Here is a 12,568-nt window from a genome sequence, read left to right as displayed (position 1 = left end):
CAAACGGCCCGTTGTAAACGAATATTAGGCTTTTCTCAGGAAAGACTGGTGACTTGAGGTTAGGGAACAAGACTGTCATAGATCCATCTGTGTTATCTCACACAGATCCCACTCACAGACCCATTTTAGATGTCTCACCTACTAAGGAGCCACGCCATAAAAAACTAAAAGTCAATATTGTGACGGACAAATATGAACAAAAGGTAGAGCATATGTAACTTACTGAGGTGTGGGTCTTCAGGTTCCTCCTGTTTAATAGAAATGTCCCTGGCTGAGTCTGGAGAGTTCATCTTCACCTGCAATCTGGACTCCACACTGGTCTGAAATGAAGAAATTGAATAAGGTCTTTTATATACATATCTTTTTTAATTAAGTGCAAAATTTATATTTTTATGTGGACAGGGCACATCCACCAGTTCAAGTATACCAATTCCAATGCATTTTAATGAAAATGTTAATGTAAATGGTGAAATAAACTTGAAACTTGAAACCTCATTGGCACCTTAGCAATTAGCACCACCCACCTGACCCAGTCCCTCCCTACGCCTCCTCCTACAAGACCACCCACTTATCCTATGCCCAGATGTCTCCACCCCTAAGTGCCCACGCGTTCAGGTGCCCAGATTTCCAGAGGTCCAGTCATTCCAAACATATGGTGGACAGAATTCCTAGTGCCCACCTGACTTGTATTCCCAGGGGGTCCCCCCAGTGTATCAGTGTAACCAGTTTAAACATATACTGTACTTGTACAGTATATATATAGGTGATGTGAAAATAGCAGCACATTTTACAACTTTTACATTGAACTGAAAGATAATGGGATGAACCAGTACAACATGGGTTATTGAAGTATTATCCTTCAGGTTGTTGAGTACAATATTTCTGGTTAATGTAAACAAACAGTTAATGCCAACATTGTCTGTTTTCTTGTGCACGATATTATCTTTATTGTACAAAACAATTTCACCCATTCATGTAATGCTGCAGTAAAACATTGAATTTATTGATTGCTTGAAGAATTTATTAGAAGTTTGTACAGTTTCATGACAGTACAAATCACTGGTACAAGGTAATCTAAAAGGAGATCCTAGAAAGCCGAGGCTTATTTCCACAGGAACCACACTTTAAGTATCTCATATAACATTGAAAGACAGACGGATAGAACATAGTACTTTATCTAAGATAATATCAATTTCAAAAGCAGAAAAAGCACAACATCAAAATACAACAGTCTGGCCACGTGAGACTACAACGGGGGAAAACACGGGTAAACACAGAGCCGGCTGGTCTTTCGAGCGATATAAAGTCTTCATTTCACCCCAGTGCTTCGAGGTTGTTCCACGCTTAAAAGGTAAAACGATTATACTTTCACATAGGCTGGTTACTTTTTGGATAGAGTGTTCAACAAAGGTAAGAAGTGATGGCTAACGGCAGATCGTGGATCCAACAACAGGATTTCGGCAGCCGACCAGTTAGGCCATGGGCTAGTGGGGTTGATAGCAATAGATTCTGGTGGCAAATTCTAATGATGATTTTTATGTTCCCACATGCCCATGGTATCATTTAAGCCCTGGTAGCATTACCAACCTCGTAGCTTTCTACCTGTTACCACCACTTTTATATGAGAAATAACCGAAATTCTCGTTTTTTATTAATTTCCATATAGTATCCTAATAATGCAACTGAATATGTCAAATCATGCCTGAAATTGATTGGTACTGAATTATAAAACATTGTAATGCAGAAGAATATTATTTGCAACATGCAAAAAGGTAGTATACAGAGGAAAAATTCAAAAGAATAGGTCAAATTTGATTAATTTTCGTTTTTTTGAAGGTCACAAAATGTGCTATATTTTCTTAAATATTTAACATAGAGACTTGCATTTGGTTCAGGATGCTGCTGTCTCTGTTCATGGGGACGCTGCTGCCTCTGAGGCCTGACCTGCTTTCACACTTCACAGTCTCAGGGGACCCTGTGGCACCCGGGCTCCGATCGCCTCCAGCTCCAGCTGAGAGGCGCAGGTGGTCAGATCTAGTTCCAGAGCCCCTTCTACTATTGTGCCGTACAGGGACTGTTCCACACATGGTGCGAGATCCACAGTGCTGATCCGGAACACTGTGATGTTCAGACTGTGATGCACTTTCTGCAGTCACTGCTGGATAAGGGCTGGGCGGCTAACACACTGAAGGTGTATGTTGCTGCTATCTCTGCATGCCATTCTGGTGGAGCTGAGGTACAGCTGGGTAAGACCCCGTTGCTGTCACGCGTTATGAAAGGAGTAAGGTGCCTCCAACCAGACTCTTCAGGGTCTCATTTGAGACCTTGGCTTGGTGTTCTCACTTCTCAGCACTCGGGAGCTCCATGCGCTCTCAGTGAGAGAGGAGTGTCAGATGGGACACGACAAGTCGAGTGTCACCTTGCAAACCATTTCCTCATTTCTGCCAAAAGGTTCTCTCCGTAGGACATGTGAACTGGCCTCTGTATCCGTCAGCTTATGTCCCTTCCATGAGTGTTGACTGCTCGGGTGATGCTCTGCACGTCCTCTGCCCGGTGAGAGCTTTGGACACTTACAGTACGTCATATGGACAAAGGCTGACTGATCAGCTCGTTGTATGCTATGGTGATAGAGTCCTGGGCTGAAGGATTTCAAAACAGAGACTCTCACATTGGCTTGTTGGTACCATTGCTTGTGCGTATCGCTTGGCCGGACAGACTCTGCCATCCGCTGTAGTGGCACATTCCATTCAGGGTATGGCCACCTCTTGGGAATATAGTTCAGGGGGGTTCCCCTTTTTGACATCTGTGCATCGGCCAGCTGGACATCGCCTAGTACCTGTACCAGGTTCTACTGTGTCAACGTGGTCCCTGAGAATCGGGTGGAACAAGCTGTTCTGCATGGGGGTTGCTTCTGCTCCTTCGGAGACAGTGGGCTTGTCTCTGTGAGCTGGAGCTGTCCGTTTACCAAAGGGAGGACTTGTAGTTCTTATTGATAGATCACCGACTGATCTGGTAGTGTACTATCATATATTGGAGCGATCCAATATAGCGATATGTTTGTAACCACGGTTATGTGAGCGATTGGATCACTCCAATCTAGTCACAGAGATCTACTGAAACCATGCTAAATCTGCGCTTGCATTGTAAATGGACTGAAGTGCACCCAAATGTGTTGGTTAAAGGACTGACAGAATGTCCATGATGATTGATGATTTTTGGCTACAGTACCCCCTTACACTGATTTCCGAAGCCAAGTACCCCCTTTCCCTGACTACAGCAAAATGTACAACACAAGTCCAGTTCCAATACCTTTACATTCAAAATAAAATAGCATAATGGCAAATAAACATTGCTTTCTATTCAATAACAGTCACCACTAGTCAAGTAATTGATGTAATTTGGTTTAGAAATGTACAGATGAGCAGCTTCACACCATCTCTGTCAATGTTTTATCATTAACCATAAAATACATATTCTCATTTTCTAGTTTTTCCTCACGTACCCCCTGCAGTACCCCCGCATACCACTAGGGTTACACGTACCCCCTTTTGAGAACCACTGATCTAGGTGACTGAACACATAGATTCACTTGCAAGTGATGATGATAACTTTGATTAATTATCTCTGAATATGGCACATGAAAATGAATCATTTTCAGAAAGGTAATAATGATAGTAATGTAACGAGGCATGGTCTTTCGATGTCATAATTACCTAAGCTCAAACTCTTCTGTTTAATAGTTATATTTCACAACATCACAGAGTCTTATGTGCACATTTTAATGCTAAATGCAAGTCTCTATGTTAAATATTTGGGAAAATATAGCACATTTTGTGACCTTCAAAAAACGAAAATGTATCAAATTTGACCCTTTTTTAAAATAATTTCTCTGTATACTAACTTTTTGCATTTCTAAGTAATATTCTTCTGCATTACAATGTTTTATAATTCAGTCACAATCAATTCCAGGCATGATTTGACATATTCAATTGCATTATAAGGATACTATATGGAAGTTAATAAAAAACGAGAATTTCGGTTATTTCTCATATAAAAGTGGTGGTAACATGTAGAAAGCTACGAGGTTGGTGATGCTACCAGGGCTTAAATGATACCATGGGCATGTGGGAACATAAAAATCATCATTAGAATTTGCCACCAGAATCTATTGCTTTTCATGAAATTCTGGCCTCTGTCCCATGAACTAGGAACCCCATCTCGGAGCTGCGTAGCAGTGGAGTGAGGGGTTCCGAAAGGAGCTAGTCTATTTACAAGCCACGCGTAGCAGCCGCCTGAAGGTGACTTTTCATACCGATTTTGAAGGAGGCTAGGGATTTGCTCTCCTTTTAGGCTTGTGGAAGGGCACTAGATTTATTTTAATTTGCGGCTAGCCTGCTATGGAGCTATTGTTTGTGTTAACGATCACTTTATAACAAGCTAGCAGTTAAGAGTAATTCGATTTATGTTCCAACTCAAATGATGACTTAATTAAAACAAAAACACTAAACAAGACATTAATCTTCAATGATAAAATAGATGAAACAAGTAAACAACGTGAATTAGTTCATCTTTACCAGCTGTGTTTCAGTGGTTGAACGTCCTCCTGCTGCTTAACGACGACACTGTTTTGAAACGACACGTTTTAGTTTTCTTTCTATTTAACTTTTATTAGTTTTCATATAAATCTATGGTTCTTTAAAATGTCAACAACAGTGAGCCACCATGTTGTTTTCACAACTGCATTGTGGGTAATGCATTGTGTGTTCTATTTGCCTGTCATTCAATGTTATATGAGATACTTCAAAGGTTTCCAGTGGAAATAAGCTTAGTCTTTTCATGGGTCTCCTTTTAGTAGACCTTGTACCAGTGAACTGTACCATCATGAAACTGTACCTTTTCCTATGCAAACTTCTAATAAAGTCTTCAATCAATCAATCAAAACCAGTTTGTCTAGACGCCAGTTGGTGTCTTGCTGCCCCCTGCTGTCGGATAGTAACACTACTATATACAGCGTTTACAACCCCTTTCATATCAAGGTCCATTATTTATTCAGCATTTGAGCCACGGACCACCAGTCATAATTTGATGAGATTTAACTCTCAGGGTTAGGTATTTCAACTATGTGCTAATAAATAAATACAAATAATACCAACTCTCCAGACCACCGTTTGAAAACCGCTGCTATAATGTGATGTTCCAGTAACCTGGAATCCATACTGATTTGCTACATTGTTGTCTTATTCTCACTTTGACTGCTATGAAGTCCGCCTGGATCCCAGGCTAATCTCCCAGACCTGTAGAGAAGACAACATCCATCTTGTAGTGCAACAGTTAATCCAACAAACCAGCTACTTTCACTAGTGATTAGTCTTGCGTGACACTATTGGGCATCAAAGTATGAAATACATTATATATTTCAGACTGTGGCAGAGTGAGAACATCACAAGTTATTTTGTAGAAGAAATGTTGTTTATACGAGTCATTGTAAGGAGAAGAGAATGATGGCATACATGTTCCAAACAGTTTGGTTATTGTACCAGAATGTTCTGGGAAACAGGAAAACAGTTCTTACATCATATAATAGCTCATGTTTAATATAACCTCCCTGACAATAAACCTTTAGACTCATAATCTCATAATCAAACAGTGAAATACTGTGTGCGTATGTGTATAATGTAATAATTAGGGTTAGTGTCATAATTCACACCTGTCGACCTCCGGCTACATCACTGATGGTACGTCCCAGTTGCATCCCCGTGATATTTTTTTTCATTAACATTCTAGGAAAGAAAATGTAACCTCCCAGTAAGCTCATTTGTAGTGAACATTTTTTATTTCTTTATCTATTTCACTTGGTGTGAAACTTTTCTTATTGTGGACATGCTGGTGTTTATTCAGGTTGGATGCCTGACTGAAACTCTTGTCGCAATGTTTACATTGGAAAGGTTTTTCTCCAGTGTGGACACGCTGGTGTGCCTTCAGGTAACATAACCGATTAAAACCCATGTCACAATGTTCACAGTTGTAAAGTTTTTCTCCAGTGTGGACACGCAGGTGTGCCTTCAGGGCGGCTGGATGATTGAAACTCTTGTCACAATGTTCACAGCGGTGGGTGTGGACACTCTGGTGTCTCTTCAGGTCAGATAACTGAAAGAAACTCTTGTCACAATGTTCACAGCGGTGAGGTTTTTCTCCAGTGTGGATACTCTGGTGTCTTTTCAGTTGGTAAGACAATTTGAAACTCTTGTCACAATGTTCACAGTTGTAAGGTCTTTCTCCAGCATGGATGTTGTGGCTCCTCTCTACGTGTTTATGGAGGAAGGCCTGAACCTGGGAAGACTGGGAAATCACTCCTGAGAGAGAGAGAAAGATATGAGAGAGAGAGAGAGAGAGAGAGAGAGAGAGAGAGAGAGAGAGAGAGAGAGAGAGAGAGAGAGAGAGAGAGCAATTATGATGAACAGAGGAACATAAGACTGGCTGAAAAAAGACAGTCATCATCACATCAAGAAGAATGTAACATCTTTCCATCAAACAGGGAGAGAACTGAGAACCACCGTTTTTAAAGCCTGCAACAACCCAAGGCATCTTGCAGAGCTGCATTAATACTGACCCACACTCCATATTCTGTTCAATAAGCCAATCCAGAGAATCCACAGATCTTTGGGGTCTTAGGAGCTAAACAGATTAAACAGTGATGCAGTAGACCTAGCTACCAGAAAACATCACATTTCACAATACAATACTGAACATCCTATTCTCAAAATAACCTCACTGTATAATCGGGGGATATCTTTAGAAATAGTGTCAAATCCTGGAATAAATTCCTTACCAAAAAAAATCTTCACCAATGTGTTTGTAAAGGTGTCTAGTAACACATCTCACAAAGACTGAAATTCAGTTTCCCTAGGAAAATCTTTGACAGCTAGGGTAATTCTGGGTCTCATTCACTCACACTATAGGGGAAAAAAAATCACTCCCAAAAAATATGCTTTAAGTGGGATGTGAGTTGTCTAACTAGGTGTTTTTAATTATTCTGAATCCATTACAAGCATTTGTTTTGCACCAAAAACATTCCTTGGGCTAGAAATGGACCCCCATACTACTGTGAAAAGTGATGACTCATCACTAAACCATCATTTTATGGTCTGTTTTTAGCCCAATGAATGTTTTTTTGTGCAAAACAAATGCTTGTAATGGATTCAGAATAATTAAAAATACCTAGTTAGACGCCTCACATCCCACTTAAAGCATATTTTTTGGGAGTGATTTTTCCCCCTATAGTATAGTGTATAGTGAGTGAATGAGACCCATAATTACCCTAGCTGTCAAAGATTTTCCTAGGGAAACTGAATTTCAGTCTTTGTGAGATGTGTTACTAGACACCTTTACAAACACATTGGTGAAGAAATGTTTTGGTAAGGAATTTATTCCAGGACTTTTTAAGATATCCCCCGATTAGTAGCTGTCCCAGCAAAGGGGGGGCTAGGCCATTATTATTTTATTGTTGGTTTTGATGTAAATTATCTGTATTTCTGTTCTGGTGACATGGTGTCTTTGTATGTGATTTGGCACCCTCTAAGGTTCAGGTAGCATAATGTATGCCACAGGTAGGTGTCGTCACCTGATGCCAATCAGTTAAATAGAGGCCACTTCTGAGCTGCAGCAGAAGATGAGAACAGAGGCACACTGGGTGCTGCAGAGAAGAGTTCTCTGTGTCTCAACAAAAAGTAAAAGACAGAGTCAAAAGGTGGTCTCTACAAGAAGAACATAACTCTCCTAAATGTTTTGGGTACAGAAGGCGCACACGGTATGTCAGTTTTATTGGTTATTGTTTTGTCTTATTGTTGGTTTTCTGTTATAGTATAGGTTTATAGTACTCATTGCATTGCCTTTTATTGTTTGTTGCATTGTTTGTTGGAATTATCTTGAATATTGTGTAATTTGTGTAATTCATTATGGCTAAAAATATGTATATTTGTCTTTGCAGTTTTTCACAGTGTTTTCACCTGGTACAAAATAAAAAAAGTCCTTGTTACGCTACGCTCCAACAGCAGTTGGAGCGTCTGTTCTGTACCTGAAGAAGACGGTTTGGGGAAGTTACACTCACTCACCTCTTGAATTAATAGGAGGGAGCTCCAAATATGATCAGTAGTATATCAGTCAGACAATATCAATATCACAGACAAATTGTTGAAGGAAGAGAAAAAAGGCGGCACCTGTTAACCATGGTAACAGTTAACTCGTCTCTGGACGAGATAACGGGCCGTGGCAAAGCACACCCCTAACCCCTTATCATGTTCCTGGACAAGATTGGCTTAGGAAGTGTTAATAGCAAGCGATTGTTTAGCATAGTCTAGCAACAGCACCATTAGGTGTCCAAACGCCTGATGGAAACATGCCCCTCAAATGCACACTATTTTGGATGCAGCTTTTTTTATTTATTTGATCTGCTTTCCAAATTCAATTCAATTAAAATCATTAATTGAATAAATCAGATAATTTGGATTGGCCATCGATCGCTAGGAGCATCCCTAGCAGAAGTATTAATGAATAAATATCTGACAGTCGATGTGTCAATATGTTTTGTAAAATGTTCTGTTTTTCCACCTTTTAGTCATTATGCCAAATCCCATTTTTCACATCCATAACACTGACTGACCTCCACTGGTCTCCTCCTGTTGTGTCCAATCCGTGTCTCCTAGCTTCTGGCTGGTTACAGAGTTGGTGATTTGCAGCAGAGAGGCTGCTGAGGTGATCTGTCCATTCCTCATCATTTGGTGGAATAGTTCAGCGTGACTGAACTTGATGTGAACATGGAGGAGGTCATAAGAAGTGAGGCTGAACATACAATCAGGATGGGGACAGCGAAAGGACTGACTCAGGGAAGACTGGGACCTCACTCCTGAGAGAGAAAGACAAAGAAAACAGACAGACAGACAAAGATGGTGGGTGAGAGAGGGCAAAAGTTTTTTAGTTTTTTTTTTAGTTTTTCTTTTCTTGTTATAGCGCCGCCAGGAGGCAGATTTGCAAAACTATACATTACTCCAACAGATTTTGTCCAAACATCACGCATATCAGTATTAGGGCTGTCAAGGTTAACAGAGTTGGGTTAAGAGAGTTGAGGCATTACATTTTGTATAACACGGTTCTATTGTGAAAACGTTGTGAGCATGTAGATTTGCTATTTTGACAATTTCTGCCTTCCCGACCCACAGGTTGAGAACCACTGGTCTGGGGAACGAGGAAGCCACTGATGTCAATGCCTAAATGAACAAACCTCAGTGATCAGTAAAACGCTCTCTCACTCACTTGCACACAGACTCTCAATCCCTCACACACTCCCTCCCTCCTCCAAGTCCCCATTATGTGCAAATTATTTCACACAGACCCTCATCCTCCACAATGTTACCCCATTTGGAGACCTCGGTTGAAAGTTTGCAGCTTGTTGAGTTGTCGTGATGTCAAACTACTCGACAAACTATCCAGCATGGCTTGCATTTAGCGAGGAGGGGGCTTTCACAGTTTGTAGGAGTGGCCCAGGTTCCTAAAATAAGCTAACTGGCCTGGTGGAGACCTGTGCTCAGAGTAGTACATTCTTCTAGTTCAATTTAGTCGTTATGACAACTCCCCATTTTCCCAACACATGTACGTCCTGTCCCTGTGTTTAACACTGACTGACCTTCACTGGTCTCCTCCAAATCATCACCGTCTTCAGTTACTTCAGTGTCAGATTCAAGCTCAACTTCAGAGTAGTGTGAAGAGATGTCTTCATCACCATCTTCACTTTCCACGGGCTCCTCTGGTCTTTGAAGTAGCTCCTCTTTAAGCTCTTCTTGTTCCTCTTTAATGTGTGGAGGCTCTGGTTCCTCCTGGAGCAGATCCTCCTCTTTACACACAACCATGTTCAGGATGGCTAGGAGCAGACAAATCACACGGTGGTCAACACTGCATTGCAAAAAATGTCAATGTCATTTTGTTCTACCATGTTTAACTCGCCTGAGAAACCTTATGTTTAATTTTAAATGTAAAGTTGATGGGTCTCATGATGAGGTGATTGTGTTGATAGATCAGTGGTATAGCTTGGTAAGATACCGATCTAACATGTGGAAACATTGGTGCAAGTGCCTTATATAGATGTTTTATTATTAGAAATGTATATTGTATTTTTTGCATCTGGCAGTCAATGTGTTATTATATAGGTACTTTTATTTTTATTTTGTTTCATTTTTTCCCCCACCTAATTTAGTCGCTATGCCAAATCCCAGTTTTTCCACATACATTGTCCCTGTCCTTGCATTTAACACTGACTGACCTCCACTGGTCTCCTCACAATCATCACTGTCTTCATTGACTTCAGGGTCAGATTCAAGTTCAACTTCAACTTCACAGCAGTGGGAAGAGATGTCTTCAGCACCATCTTCACTTTTCACTGCTGGTAATGTCAACATTGACCCATCAGGCTCCTCTGGTCTTTGAAGTTGCTCCTCCTGTTCCTCTTTAATGTGTGGAGGCTCTGGTTCCTCCTGGAGCAGACTGAAGCTCCTCTCCTGTTCAGGAGAAACCTCCTCTTTACACACAGCCATGTGCAGGATGTCTAGGAGCAGAACAATAACATAATAACACTGGATTCCTAAAATGTTAATATGTTTGTTCTACAATGTTCCATGTACAAAATGAGCTATCACCTAAGATTGACAAAACAGTTACAGTACAGTAAAACACATTACAGTACAATCTACAGGCTATTATAGGTGTTTCTGGAAGTCCTGAAAAATCAGTCCAGGCGCATACCACATAGGCATGGATGGCTGTCGGCGTCGCCGGTTTGATTCCCGATCCAAAGGACCTTTGCCTCATGTCACTCCCCATCTCTCCCCCAATTTCCTGTCAGTCTACTGTTCTATAAATAAAGGCATAAAAGCCCTCCCAAAAAAATCTTAAAAAAGATTAACCCCACATCTTTGGGTTTGATCTTGTCAGGAGCGGAAACCACTTTACGTCATGTTGTAGTCCTCAAAGGACTACAATTTGGCCGGAGTGATCAAACCAGATTCAGTTTTAACCCAAAATAATTACCTGCGCTCAAGGACACACTTTTAGGGCCTATGTAATAAACCCCTTGATGCGGTGTAGTGTTGCCTTTGGAAAATTGGTTTGGTATATGCATCTTTTAGTTCAACTCATAGCGCAAGTGCAAAATGTATATTTTTATTTTGACAGGGCACATCCACCAGTTCATTAAGTATACCTCGTTGGCACCTTAGCACCACCCACCTGACCCAGTCCCTCCCTACGCCTCCTCCTACAAGACCACCCACCTATCCTGCCGATGTCTCCACCCCTAGTGCCCCCACATTCAGGTGCCAGGATGTCCAGAGGCCCAGTCATCCCAAACATATAATTAATAAAAAAGGGGATAAAAAAAATAAAATATATATATATATATAGACTATATATATATAATGACAGCAGAAAGTTGAGTTTGAAGCTAAAGGATCAATTTGCAGCCCATGAACAAGACAGGGGAAACTATTTCCAATGCAATGCATTATCTGGACGGATCATTCTAGGCCTGACACATTAAAGCATGACAAATGTTTGGTTGGTAAAGGATTCAATGTCTGTTGTCTGGAGCATGAACACATTAACCTCGCCTCACCAGGCTACACATGGAGCTCTAACTTCACTTGACGACCACATTAACATTACAGTGGACACTGGACAGAGTGAAGATCCTATAAGTTTGCACCTCCAGTTGCTCAATATAAAAAAATATCTTACTGCCCGGCTGCTTAGCTGCAAATTGCAACACTATTTATTTAATTTTTTGCGGCTAGCTGCTGCTATTGTGGTAATGATCACTTTATAACAAGCTAGCAGTTAAGAGTAATTCGACTTATATTCCAACTTAAATGATGAGTTAATAAAGACACAGACACTAAACAAGACATTAATCTTCAGTGATAAACACAGATTAACACAACGTCAATTACGTAGTTCATCTTTACCCGCTGTGTTTCAGTGGTTGAACGTCCTCCTGCTGCTTAACGACGACACTGTTTTGAAACGACACGATTTAGTTTTCTTTTTATTTAACTTTTATTAGTTTTCATATAAATCTATGGTTCTTCAAAATGTCAACAACAGTCAGCCACCATGTTGTTTTCACAACTGCATTGTGGGTAATGTTGTTCTTCTTCTGACCAGTTTGTCTTAACCTCGCCTGCCAGGCTTTCTCGTTTGTCTAGACGCCAGTTGATGTCTTGCTGCCCCCTATTGTCGGCTAGTAACACTAACATATAGGCTACAGCGGTTTCCAACCCTTTTCATATCAAGGTCCATTATTTATTCATCATTTGAGCTGGCTCAAATGATGAATAAATAATTTGATGATATTTAACTCTCCAAAACTTGGATATGTTGTCCACAATTCCATGCTGTATTGATCTTAATTGGTACCATAACAGTATAACAGTCAAACATTTATCAAAATAACAATTCTACAACATTCTCTAATTGTGTAGACTTAATGTAAATTAAGTAATGCGGATGTTTAACAATAATTCAA

The 12,568-nt window shown here is 40.5% G+C and overlaps 1 protein-coding gene across 1 annotated transcript; it reads right to left on the bottom strand.

Moving 5' to 3' along the window:
• Positions 1-1,957: 1,957 nt before the first annotated feature.
• Positions 1,958-12,090, bottom strand: LOC308304856 (uncharacterized protein; the record flags this gene model as incomplete). Its single annotated transcript, XM_080749484.1, has 6 exons — positions 12,009-12,090; positions 10,313-10,594; positions 9,680-9,913; positions 8,660-8,902; positions 5,977-6,353; positions 1,958-2,074 (listed from the first exon to the last, which is right to left on the bottom strand). The coding sequence occupies exons 2-6, from the start codon at positions 10,581-10,583 to the stop codon at positions 1,958-1,960; spliced, it is 1,242 nt and encodes a 413-aa protein (XP_080605610.1). The 5' UTR covers positions 10,584-10,594; positions 12,009-12,090.
• Positions 12,091-12,568: the final 478 nt, after the last annotated feature.

This window comes from Nannobrachium achirus (genome assembly GCF_963921795.1).
Source record: "Nannobrachium achirus genome assembly, chromosome: 19".
NCBI lineage: Eukaryota > Metazoa > Chordata > Actinopteri > Myctophiformes > Myctophidae > Nannobrachium > Nannobrachium achirus.
This window is presented reverse-complemented; position numbering and strand designations above follow the sequence as displayed.